The sequence below is a fragment of the Melampsora larici-populina genome (assembly GCF_000204055.1).
Source record: "Melampsora larici-populina 98AG31 unplaced genomic scaffold MELLAscaffold_75, whole genome shotgun sequence".
Taxonomy (NCBI): Eukaryota; Fungi; Basidiomycota; class Pucciniomycetes; order Pucciniales; family Melampsoraceae; genus Melampsora; species Melampsora laricis-populina.
In genome coordinates, this window is record NW_006768839.1 from 187,864 (window position 1) to 201,517 (window position 13,654).

The 13,654-nt window shown below is 40.1% G+C and overlaps 2 protein-coding genes across 2 annotated transcripts; both read right to left on the minus strand.

Annotated features, from left to right (window-relative positions):
* Positions 1–7,883: 7,883 nt before the first annotated feature.
* Positions 7,884–8,705, minus strand: MELLADRAFT_68843 (uncharacterized protein; the record flags this gene model as incomplete). The annotated part of the gene is made up of 2 exons (XM_007417561.1): positions 7,884–7,894; positions 7,925–8,705. The coding sequence occupies 2 exons, from the start codon at positions 8,703–8,705 to the stop codon at positions 7,884–7,886; spliced, it is 792 nt and encodes a 263-aa protein (XP_007417623.1).
* A 3,174-nt stretch (positions 8,706–11,879) lies between these two features.
* On the minus strand, positions 11,880–12,528 carry MELLADRAFT_94910 (uncharacterized protein; the record flags this gene model as incomplete). The annotated part of the gene is made up of 4 exons (XM_007417571.1): positions 11,880–11,899; positions 12,054–12,070; positions 12,175–12,422; positions 12,496–12,528. The coding sequence occupies 4 exons, from the start codon at positions 12,526–12,528 to the stop codon at positions 11,880–11,882; spliced, it is 318 nt and encodes a 105-aa protein (XP_007417633.1).
* Positions 12,529–13,654: the final 1,126 nt, after the last annotated feature.

A 13,654-nucleotide genomic window follows, 5' to 3' on the forward strand; every position in this document is an offset into this window, starting at 1 on the left:
AACATTATCTTTTTACCAAACATAGGCATGGGGCACGTCTGAGTGTACCAACTTGAAGGCAGCCATCCTTCCTATGGTCAAGAAATTGGTCCGATACTCCACGTTGGCTTTGAAGAAGCCTGTTTATATATGTGCCCCGATTCTCGACCCTCGCCGAAAGCTCAATGCTGTTACTGCATTTACTTTGGAAGAACTTGCTTTTGACAAAGACCAACTTATCGATTACTTTACCGAGCAAGCACGTAAATTCAAACTTCCTCAAGATCCCGATATCGAAATTGTTCAATCGGAACCTGTCCTCGATGACGATGATGACCGACCACATCACTTTATCAAACGACGCAAGTTCATTCAACTTGAAGACAAAGTGAAGGAGTACCTTCTTGCCCCACTTGTTGATGAGCGAACCGATATCTTAGTCTTTTGGAAAACCAACCAATCTAACTGGCCAGTGCTAGCTTGTATGGCTATGTATATGCTGGCCATTCCTGCTTCAGGTGCCCCTTCTGAACGGATCTTTTCTGCTGGTTCAAGAGTTATGTCGGATTATCGAGCGTCTATGACAAATCAAAACTTTGAAGCACAAATCTGTCTTAAGTCATGGGAAATTGTTTTGTCATCCAAGTAAATCTACAATGAAATCTATTACAATGTTTCTATTCCAATTATCAATATGTTTTCTTTCCATACACTCGTTAATTCTCAGTTGACAACTTGTTTCTTATGTTTCCCTGTTTGTGATGTTTTTTTTCTTTACACTCGTTGTTTTTTCTTTTTCTTCAGTTTGTTTTTTGTTTTAGCCTTTTAGGTTCTTTGCTTGAGTAATACAACTTGTCAAGCGGACCTTCAAGCTCTCAAAGTAGCTCCCAAATAAGGCTGGCCCGACCCAGGGCCAGCCCTCTGATGCCCGGCAGCTCTCTGGAGACTCCCAGGGCCGAGGCCGCGGTTTCTACTATTAATAATAGTAAAACCCTCACCCAAATCCCTGAAAAGCCTTTCTTTAAAGGTCCTCTAACTGCAGTCTATACTTGTGTGTTACAAGTATAGAGCTTGAACCTTATTTCTCCGCCTTTAAACCTTGTAGATCATAATCCCTACAAGTGTATACCTTTTTCCTTAGTGATTTGCTAGCCTAAAAGAAGCTAGTAGCTCACATTTGGGGGCCTCATCCGGGTTTTTAGAACCTTTTCTTATTTTTTGAGTGTGTGACCAACTCAACCCTTTTTTAAAAAGAACTTAAAAATACAAAAACATATTTCTAGAATTTTTTAGAATTTTTTATCAACCTTTTATTGTAAAAACTGAGAGCAGCTCAGCAATTTACTTTTTTAGGATAATAGCCTGGAGGAAAGAAATAATTCTTTTCCCCCCCTAATTTTCGGATTTTTTTTTATTTTTTTATTTTTTTTTCCAAAAGTAGGATCAATAGTTGATCCACAGGAAACTTTATTACATACAATTCATAGTTGAATTGTATCTATAAAGCCTCGAATTTGTTGTGTAATTGGCCAAACTCGTGGCTTACACATATTACATATACATACATTACAGCACAGTCAAGTGACTGTACACACGCGGTAATTACCCAAAGCCCCGTGCGTGGTCCGACAGCCACAACAGTACAGGAATTGAAATTCAACTTCCCTCGAATTTCAATTCTGTACTGCTACCACCACATACCCTTCCACCTCAATCAAACTTCATTCGATTCGATTGAAAGATCACGCCACCGGGACCTTGACCGAACAGCAAGAAGGAAGATCGATCAGTACAAGTTCAATTTTTTATTTAGAATATCAAAGGACTCACAAATAATCATTGAATAAAGAAATACATTATTTGGAAACTGATTTTCTTTCTCATTCCTTGCTGGATCCTTTTTTCGTTTCTTTTTTTGAATTAGTGTTAACTCAATCGAAGATCTTTGAATCTCATATAAAAGACAAGTCAGCAAGCAATCGAGTTAGTCTTCTTTTGATTATTCGATTCACTTGAAATATAATTTATTTAGATAGCTAAATTGATCGTATCTTTATTTTGTTTTTGCTTTGCTTTTTTCTTTCGGACTACTCCTTTTAACGATTGACAGATCAACAAGGATCAATCATCGTTCCTAGAGCCGAATTTTAGCTTCTTATCTCAGTTTCTTGATTCTTACAGAACCTATCGAGGATACCCCTCGATCATAGTAGAGTCTAAAAACAAAGTCACCAGCAATAAGTTATCACCTAACAACAGTAGGTTATTCCTAAATTTTTGTCTCTATCAGGACTAAAAGAAAGTAATACATACTAATAATTAAACATCCTTTCCTCTTCACTTTGTCTTCACTACAGATAATAGTAAACGTTATCGAGCAATTCAAACACGTAGTAAAAGAGATAAGCACATTGAAGTCTTGACTATTAATAGTAAGTAACTTCTTATATTTTTTTTTAGTTTTCTTTTTTAGAACTAGAACTTTCAATTGAAATCGTTTTCTACATTTTATCTTTGACTAGTCAAATTGGGCGGCGGGCGCCGCACTTATAAGGAGAGCTCCTCTGTGATCAACCTGCATACCATTCCAGAGCCTATGTATAGTGGTTCAAACATCACTCAAGCAGGAATTCTTTGTTAGCAGTTGCCTGGATGACAACACAGCAGAAGCTACCTCATAACCCAACACTGCAAATATAATGTATTTTTCCAATGTGAAAAATGATTACATTCATTTTACAAAATGATTAAAAATGCATTAAGTCTACATTTTTCTGCAATAATTCTGCATTATTAATCATTTTGTCATTAAACTCAATCATTTTTTGCCCTGGAAAAATACATTTTTTGCAGTGTAAGGGAGATCACTTTGATCAATAGAGTAACACAACACTGGCCCAAGCTTGATTAAGTGGTGATGACAATTGAAAATCAAACAGATTGATCTGAGGGACGGCTGTTAGAATGTCTCTGTTGGCTGCAATCAACAGGGAACGGATGAGACTGGAATGGTTATGAAGGCCATGCTGCTTGTGAGTTCATGATAATGTCCTTGCCCTGATCATAACCCCTAGCCCCAAACCCCTGGTGGTTTCAATATCAGAGTACATCAAGTATTTTTTTGTCACATTCAAACTTAGTCATTTTGTGTTGTCTTTGGAATCATGTTTATTGTTAAATTGAAAGGTATCAAGCATTTTAACTTCTTTGCAATAAGTTTCTCAATATTGCAATATTGTAGTGAACTTCTCACATTGCATAAATGCCACAACATATACTACTTCAATTGGTTGACCTGTCATTTTTCATAACAGTAGTCAATCCAGAAAAGCTTGCCGTACATTCCCCATCAATTTGCTCAATTTTTGCAGGAAAACTTGGTCAAGATTTTGTAAATTGACCATAAGTGACTTGTATAAATTGAACAAAAAAGCTACTCTGAAATATCTTACTAATAACCAAATTTCATCCATGAAGGAACCAATAGGGACAAAAAATATGTTAGAAGGGAATACATTTAGTAATCTTTTTGGATTCCACTATTTAGAGCACCTCGGGTAGGTATCCGGCGCCCCTTACAGACCCGGCCCGGGGCTGCGAGCCAATAAGCAGCCCCTTTTTCCCAAAAAGGGACGCTGGGAAGGGGCTCCTTCATTTCATTTTGTATTCCACTTAATTGCACAAATTTGTACGGAACTCGTTATTTGGAATATAGAATGTAGTTCTATGATGTTGCTCGAATATTTTCATCTTTTGATTTTGTAATCAATCCACTTATGAACTCGTTATTTGGATATAATGTAGTTCTATGTCGCTCGCTTTGCAACTCAGTTGTCTTCGCATGGCATAAGAACATGAGATTCAAATTGGCATAGGGGCATACATGTGGCATACATGGAAAGTTCAAAAAATTGGCATAACACACACAAGCAAGTATTGAAGATTTAAAATAAAAAGCAAAAGGAAAACATGTAGAGCAACTAAACTATTGACCTTTGGACCCTTGCCCCCTCGATTGACCTTTGGAGACCTCTGTCCACAGGTCTAATTGAACTTGATACCTGCGAATCCAATCTGGAATTCGATTATTGTGTATGCTAGTCAATTGTGAATCACCGTAAATTTTGGGAAACGGAATCAACGCATCCCCAGAAACCAAAGTGATGAAATGATTCTTATTCACAAAAGCCAGAATGATTGGATCATTCTTGTTTGGTGCAATGCGGTACGGGAAAAAAGTGTAACAGTTATATTTGAGGGGATCAATCAGAATAACTGGGCATTCATAAGAACTGGCGATGGCGAAGCCCAAGTAGGGCATACGTAACCAGTGTTCTTCACTGCATTTCGGGGCTTGGGGTAGAAGTCGAATAAGCAGGTCGTCAACAATCTCTGTGGCATAAGGGGCCGTTCTACGAGTCTTCATCCCGCGAGGTTTCATTGTGAAGGCGCTCGAGATTAGCTGTTCATGGCTTTCTCGAAACTTGACCACCTCTGCGCGTAAGTGGTGACGAACCCAAGAATATGATTCCACATCATAGCATTCAAGTGCTTTGGCGATTGCAAAGTATCCACAGTTACCGTAAGCTGGTGGATCAAAGACCGATTGGATGTACTGAACAAAGAAATCAGGCAGTTGTTTGAGATATTTTTCTTGGTCTGAATCAATCAATACTCCATCATGAGATTGTGAAACGTTTGATTGAGGTTGAGTTTGATTGTTGGCAACACTTGTGCTACTAGATTGAGCTGATGAAGTGGTCGTCACGTTCAAGTGGTCTTGAATAGGGAATACAGCCACACCAAAATCACGGCTCGTTTCCAATGTAACCTGGACTTGAGGATCCCTGCGATCTAATTGAAGGTCTTCCGCTATTAAACAGATTGCCAATTCAGGAAGGAGCACACGTCGAAGAAAGTAATCCGGAGTTAGTGGCGACGCTTTCTGTGAATCAAGGTGATGTTTTGAGTCTAGGTCGTTGATGAAGATAGATTCGAGTGTCCTAATCATGATTTCGTACCCCTGATATCCATAGCTGTTAAAAACATTCATCAGATACTTCAACAAAGCAAGGGGATTGTAAGTGTGAAACACTTACTATCCGGGTTGCTCCACTTCCAAGCTCGCAAACTGACCGGGAATGCTGTCGGTTTGCTTTCTGCTACCTTTGCTTTTCTTCTGACCGATGTCTAAGTAAGACGACTTTTCAACTTTGTTGACTATCTTGCTCAGGATTTCTACATGTTGATTAATACGTCTGCAGAGTGTTTGTGACAAAGTACCTCATAAGACAGGATCCAAAAGTCGTTACAGTAAACATAGAGAACTTACCCTTCTAAACTGTCGAAATCAATGGAGGTTGGCCAACCTTTAGCCACACCCTTTGGGATAGTCTCACGTTCTGCCTCATGTAAATAACAGAACTCTGCCGTCTGGGTGAACTGAGGAAATTATGTACACATTAGTTAGTTCGGCAAAGACAAAGTTATTCCAAGTCATACATGGAGTTCACTTACTGGCAAAGAGAAAGCCCCAGCACGTCCCACTCCTTTGCGAATGTTGGGCATCGCCATAAGAGTGGCCGCAATTCCAGAAGTTTCTTTGAGGGTTGAACTGGCATCGGATCATCACAAAATGGACAGAGGTTGGCTTCATCTTCTTTGTCACTTTCACTGACCTCTGAATATGAATCACAGTTTAAATCTTCTTGGCCAATATCAGATTCTGATTCGGACCCTTCGGAAACTGAAACTTGTTTCGGAACGTGAGAGATGACCGCTTCAGGCTTTTCCAAATGAGACAGGCCGGTGGTTGAAGGAACTTCTTTGGCTGGACCTTCTTTGGCCGTCAAGTTGGTAGAAGTGGTAGTGGTCTGCCTGCGACGAAGAGGACAGGTTGTGATCCGGTGATTTGGTTTTTTACAGTAGCTGCATTTATTCACTCGGGGTTTTTTGAGTTCTTCAGAAAGTTCAAAATCAGATTTCCAACACCCTTGTTGTCCTTCTTGATGAGATTGAGATGCGGTTGGACGTTTGGAAGAACTTTGAGATTGAGATGCGGCTGGCCTTTTGGCAGTGCTGCCACGAGGTCGCCCTTGTGTATCTGTCTTTGCTACCGCGTTGACTATTGGAACCAGGCTGTAACGACTGGACTCGAGAAGTTCCAATTCGCCAAACAATTTGCAAAGTGAATGTTCTGGCAACTCCAGCAGTGCGTTGAATTTAGAACGAGCTGATTCGATGAGGCCTTCGTGGGTATCAGGAGGAAATTCCAACTTGAGAGACCACTGGGAATCGATGATGTCCGGCGAAAGGTGATCCAAGGTATCGCGCGCGCTTGCAATTTCATGGGAGCATGGAAGACCCCATGCTCCTCGGAAGGTGTGAGTACAAGCGGTTTGGAGTGAGTTGGGTAACAGATCATATTGAGCCTTGATCTTCTTCATTGCAAAATGAGAAATCGACCCGTGAAGCTCTTTGAAAAATGGAGGCATGCCTTGTAACGTCTTTGTCCTCTCTATGCCAACTAGAATCTTGATCTCACTCATCTGATGCTCTTCAAAACGTTTGAAGGCATTGAAGCAACTAAGAAAATCATTATTTCGGCCATCTAAAAACCTTTTGGCTCGAAAATGACTGCCTTCAACTCGAGAGGTCGAAGAATTACCATAATGTGGCGTGGTTGAAGTAAACAAGGTGACAAATTTTTCAACTCGATGTAACCAGGTCCTTTGAAGGTATTCCAGACCATCATGAGCTCGCGCGAAACTTGTGACAGCATCCAGATTGGCTTGATAGTCCGTGGTGGTTGTTGAAGCTACAAAAGCGTTCCATACCCTCATAAAATCCGTCCACTCGGCATCAGTGAACTTGGACTTGCAGTTCTTAGCAATATTGATGTTGATGTGCCATACACACAATAAGTGTACCGAAGTTGGAAAAACCGTTGCGATCGCGTTGAACAGAGCCGGTTCCGCGTCGGTAACAAAGGTTTTTGGAGTTACTGAAGTTGATGATTTGTTTTCAGTTTTGAAAATGACTTCATTGAGTTGGGTCAAGGCCCATTCATACTGGGCCTGTGTTTCACTGCTCATGAAACACATGGCAACAGTGAAAGTCTGGTTGGTGTTTGTTGTTCCGACGATGTGTAACAGCGGTAGGTTGAAACGGTTTGTTTTATAAGTGCAGTCAAGTGATAAAACCGTTGGGAATCTTCGAGCAAGAATGATGGCGCTGGGACTTGCAAAGAAAAGGGTCTGAATGGTGCCATCAGCCGCGGTGAGAGTTCGATGAGCCCAGTGACTTGCGGTTATCAAGTCGAAGAGACCTTGGATGGGGGTCCGGCCGTCAAGCCACGTGTCTCTGAGACCGTATCGGACATTGTGAATGTCACGTACCAAAGGTTGAGACTCAGGATCGATATTGAGTAGTTGTCGAATTTGTCCAGCTCCACATCCTGCAGAAGATAGAATATTGATCTGATTCTTTTTTTCAGAGGAGAAACGTCGGTATATAGACAGGTTGTGTGGCTGATCAAAAGGTGGATGATTGTGGCAGAGTTTATCTCGGTTCTTTTGGCTAACAACCCATCGGGATATTCCGGACCGAAAATTGAGTGAAATTTCAAAGAGGCAGCCGGTCTTTTTCGAAGACGTCAAACGTTTCTTCTCAGTGGTTGATTGTCCGGCAGTTTTTGATTTGTATCCAAGAGAGCATTGCAGGTAGACTCGAATGGTGTTTTGGCCATTCTTTTTGTGACTATTGACCGCAAGAGCGTAACCTTGGTATTGAGCCACTGCGTTCATATACATCAGTCCATTAAGCATTTGGTGAAATTCTTTGCCAATTATCGGATTTTGCATTGCACGGACGGGGAGAGCACCTGTTACATACCCACTTTGTTGTCAACAACAGTCTACATGAGAACAAAAAATATTAGACGTACCAATTGGTGGCCAGTCATCATCACGTTCATTGGCCAATATCTCTTCGTCATTTTGAACCAACACAAGTTCAGTAGCATTCGGATCTTCTACTGGTGTATCTGAAATTGGTATGTCATTTGTAAAAGTTGTTGGAGTGATAGCAGCGGCAGGATTAGCTTGAGTGGGTGTTTGAGCACTTTCAAGAGATACGATGGGTGGAATCGGAGTCAAATCTGTGTTACGCGTAGTCGTATTGTTGACTGATGTGTCGCTAGCGGGATTGGAGTCAGCGAGGTTTGGAATTGGTACAAATGGAGGAACAGGCGGCCCATATCTGAAAGGGAATGGGTGTTGGTATGCGGTGAGATTTGGTGGATGATGGTACATGGGTCCGTTTCCGAAAGATGGAGGTTGAGGTTGATGGTATGCTTGCCAGTGAGCGGTGGGCATGGTTCCTTGTGGGTGGTTGAGAGGAGCAGGATGCCCTTGCCCAAAGACGTGATGTCCTTGGGGTGGAGCGTACGATAAACCAGGTGCGGGATACCAGAAGGGAGGTTGTACAAAGCTTTGAGCTGGGAACGAGGTATAAACGTGATTCGGGTTATTGGGGTTATCAGGAAACGAACTGAAGGGTTGTACGAAGCTTTCAACTGGGAACGTGGAATGCTGATGAGTAACGTGATGGATGTGATTTGGAGGGGGGTGATCTCCTAACGACGAGGTAACTTGTGGATGTTTGTGATCTGGAACCGGGGTATCTGTTGATGTAACAGATATAGCCGGATCTTGTGCGGAGGACATCACGTTACAATGAAGTATCAAGAGATTTTCAAGATTTGGTGGGGAAATAGGAAGTATTAGGATGTATTGGAACGTATTGGAACTTTGAAGTTGAAACTTTGAATAGGGAAGTGTTGAATGTGTGGAACTTTGAATAGTGAAGTGTATTACAAGTGGGATGAGTGGGAACAAGGGGAAGGACTCTTTATCTACCTGTCGGTATCAAATGCCGACTTCACAAAGGGCCGGTCCAGGCTCACAAACATTGTGCAGCCCCTTTGGTTGTTTCCGGAAGGGCGACAACGTATTTGTTGCCCTTTTGGGTATAGAGGTGCTCAAATATGGGCAGATAGGGGCTGCGATGTGTGGCGATATACAATCAAGTAGCCCCTGAGGTCCGTGTCACCCAAACTGTGGCTTGATTACCTCGGGTTGAGTCGGGTACTGCGGGTATCCCAAGGGGCACCGGATATTCGCGAGGGGGCGATAAATAGTGAAATCCATCTTTTTTCACATGGGTTAACTTGATTCTGCTGAAGAAACATGCAGGCAACAATATCATGCATTTTAAAATCAAATGCAATGCACATTCTGGCATAACAAAGCAGAAACTTGACTTACTGGACTCAATATTTCAGAAACTTTAACAACCACTTGAAATTATATTGGCTTCAAAGCTTGGCATTTTCAGCCCATCTTTACCCACAAGCACTACAAAGAGTTGTGGCTACAGACAATTCACATAACATCAAGATCTCAAACTCATACTGAATCAATGGGACACAAAAGAGAGGGGAAAGAAATTCAACACACATCCAGCATGTTGTTAGCAAATTTCTAAGAGGAATCAATTGCACTTTTTTTTACAGAATCCTGGTTGTTTCTATCAAATTACACTCCATCAATTTCATGAACTCACTGATATGAAATCAAAATTTCAACTCAATCTCAACAATGATACCAAGTAAAATGATTCACATGTGAAAACAACAAATTCAATTTGGCTATCTTTATCATTGATTACAGACATAACTGCACAATATCTTCCATTGCTGTCTTTTCCAGATTTTTCCTATTAGTAGGACCAGTCTGTGATGGCAACAACCTGTAACAACTGCAGTTCTTCAATCTCCTGCCCAATACCTCCTGTTTCAGACACGTCTTGGCCAGCACAACCTCATTCTTGTGATTAATGTTTGTTACATTTATTCTATCTTTTTTGAGCTTTTCTTTGGTTGCCCCTTGTGTTCCTCTCGGTGCTATAAAGGGGCAATACAACTCTGGCCAGGCCCACACCACATCACATGTCCATCTCTGGTCCTCATGCCAATCACCATGCAAAACTATTTTATCATCAAATCAACATTTCAGAGGGAGTGTGAAGATGCATGGACCAAAGGCAACACAGGAGCCACCTCATTTTCCACTATGCAGTGTACATTGCATATTTTGTGAAAAGATTATAAAAATCTATGACAAAGGTGCCTTGAACTGATTATAGAATTATTGAGGAGGTATTTGGCCACCCTACTTGCAAAAAGGAGCATAACCTCTTAGGTTGCATCTTAGACTGATCTCAGGATGACTTTCATTAACTTGATCTTCAAATTCAATTTCCCAATCATATTTCTACCATTTTCCAGACTTTGATCTTGAATTGTCTCTTGATCTTGAATTCCTACATTTCCTGCAATTGTACCAATTGCTCTCATCACTTCAATAAATTGAATAGCTCCAATTCATCCAATCCATTGAACCGTACCTCTATCTTCGCTTCAAGATTTATATGCAATCCTAAAACAAACAGAAAAATATTCTGATCTCATGATTTCTAATTATTCTTCTTCGATTAGAACCTCACAATCAAAAACTCAATGATACTCAATTGTCGGGAGTAAGCGAATGCAAATGAAAAAGTGGATGGGAATGGGGAGTTCAATGGCAACAATGATGAAGCAAAGAGAAAGTTGAGTTTACTTGGTTAGCTAAGGATTTCAGCTTTTGTCATTGAGCTATTGATGACCTTTAACTTGTTGCATGGAATGACGATCTTGAGTCTTGATATGCTATAACACTTTCTGTCAGACTTGCTGAGATTGATTTGGGCATCGCACTTGAACCTGTATCATTTGATTTGTTGTTGTGGGGAATTCTGACAATAAAGTTGAGATTTCGCTTTCAGATAATGTTCTATGTGTGAATCAAGGATCATGCTTTCAAGATTGATTAGAATTTGAATTTGAAATGGAAATTGAATACCTTTATATTTCTTTCTACCTAAACCTTCATCATAAATTCCATTTTCACTTCAATCTCTAGTTTGACGCCAAAAGAGTCCATAACGGTCTCACCAACCAAAATTGAACATCAGTCAGAAAAAGTCGAAATGATGTACCAACTTTCACAATATGAAGATCGAGTCGATCATGGGGGGATGTAAGGACCTTTGGAATGAATCGATTGCTGTTGATGATGATATCGATCAATTGAAATTGATGACGCTTGGTCTGAATAGACAGGTGGATGACAGTTCCACAGGATTCAAATCAAAAAATACATGACAGTCAGCCTGAAGAGAACAATTTGAAGAAACAAAAAGTGAAGAATTGAAAACATGCCGGTTGATGTGACCAATTATGATTGATGAAGCAAAACCCTTGGAGCTATTTTGACCAAATTTTCTATGAATAATCATATCTAAAGTCAAAAGGATAGAAAACTTGCAACTGTAGAGAATGAAATTAAGATAGGAAATTGTAAATTATAGTAACTGATCAAAGTGAAAGTTGGAGAAATTAAGTAAATTAGAATTGGTTTGAAATGATTGATTGGATGTAATTTATTTATGAACAATCAGATTGAAATTGAAATTGATAAACATAAACTTCTTTCGCGGCCAAAGAAATAAAGTTGACATTTTGAGATAACAATGTAAAAGATGAGGATCATTTTATTTTTTGAAATTTAGGAATGAAAATTTTGAATTGTTTCAAAGCATGATGATTGAAGTTGACCAAGATTTGTGTCTCAAATGAGTCAAATATGAAGGGGTGATACCATCCAGTCCAATGAAATTGATGATAAGAACATGAAGTGAACACAAGAGTATTATAATCAAGTGAGGAGATTGATTGGCTCAAAATTTTAAAACCAAAGAGCAGAGTTGATGAAATTGAAATCAAAGATGAATAACAATTAAGAAGCCTGGGATCGATCTATTCACTTTTAATATTGTTGAGTGGATTGTAAGTAATTTGAATCATCTGCTACAGTAGTTGAAGGTCAATTTGAATCTCCGTATTGTTGTTGTTGTTGTAAGTGTTGATGTGAGTGTTGACTTGATGAAGTAAAATGACTGTTGGTTCTTACTGGACAACGTGATGGTTCTTGAGATCGATTAGGTAGCAAAGACATGTGTAAAATTCCAGATCAACAAAACAAAGTCAGACACTGTAAGATCCCATGGGTTCACATGAAGTTCAAAGCTTACAAAACTAAGTGAGCGATTGACAATAATGTTCCGATATGTAGCTGAGGTCGCACAAAATCGGAGCAAGCTGATAAACCAGCCTCAGAAGCTTTGGACCCTAAAAGTGGAAAGAGTTTAAAGAGTCGATTGGTAGTAGCTTCATCTTTTGAATTCGCAGCCTGAGTGAAAGCCTTCAAGAAGACTCCAGTTGGTTGATTTATAAAGTTTTCTGAAGCGATTGAAGGTGGTTCAGGAATATCGGTCGTAGGCTGACAAAATAAACATATGAGAGTCATTTTGTCTTCAGAAAAGAAATCTAAAAGACTCTATAAGATCGCCTACCACCACTGCCTCTGCAAGTAGACTACAAATCATTTCTGGAGTGATTCCATTGGCACATTGGATATGTCGTGTAGCAGCTTCTTGATCAGCTTTCTCGATCGCTTGAAATACATTGATTAAGGCGTATTTAAGTTCTGTGACAGCTTGAACCCGATTGATGCATTCCTTGACCCTGCTTTGTTCGAGGTCTAGGATGTGAACCTTGCTTCATATTCTTTCGGCTACAGATGCCTGTTTGGTTACCACTTCATAAAGGGTCGATGCAACTTGAACGAGTGAAGAGACCAATGGCTTAAGATCGGCTATCTGCGTGAGTGGCTGTTCTAGTCTTTCGGGCGAAGAGAGAAGGTTGGCCAAAGAGCTATCGAGCTTGAATTCCGTCGATTCTGATCGGTAAACAGCACTTGAGTCAATTGAGATTGACACGCAGATTCTTTGATTGAATCAAAAAACATGAGTAGTATGAAGCTCACCGAGTTGAGCTAAAGCTGTGATGATATCTCGATGTGATTGAAGGGTAGCGAGGTGTTGACGAGAATGGATCGGTGAGTTTGAAGGTAAGAGGTCATCAGTTTTTATTAATTGTCATCGTATAGTACACAAGAACCAAATCCCAATAACCTAACAATCAAAACGAAACCAACACTCGAGTTCTCTGCTTCCTGCCTTACTCTGCAGTTGATCTGATACCAGTCACACCCATATCCCGGACCCCACTTCCACCTCAACCCTGATCCTTTCCATTTGCCGTTAACATCCTATTGAAAAAGATGATTTTTGAACGTTAGCCATTCTTTTGTTTTGCTCTGATTTGATTAATGTTAAAGAGATTCGATGGGTTTTATTATGTCAATGTATTGCTTGATGAGTTGGTTCTGTGAGAAAATAGAAGAAATCAATCACAGGAATGAATTCAAAATAGCTTACTTTTTGACCCTGATACTTTTTGAATTGATTGGATTGGTAAACTTGAAGATCTGATCCTAATCCTTTGAGTCAATCTAACAAAATCTCAAGTGTAAAGTTTTGGATCGGGGAAACTGATTGACTGCTAGTGATTCATGAGCGATTTAAATGAGATCAAATAATCAATCTCACTGGATTATGACAAAGCCTCATTTATTTCTTTCTATATACTTACTGATCTGATCTTGTTCCT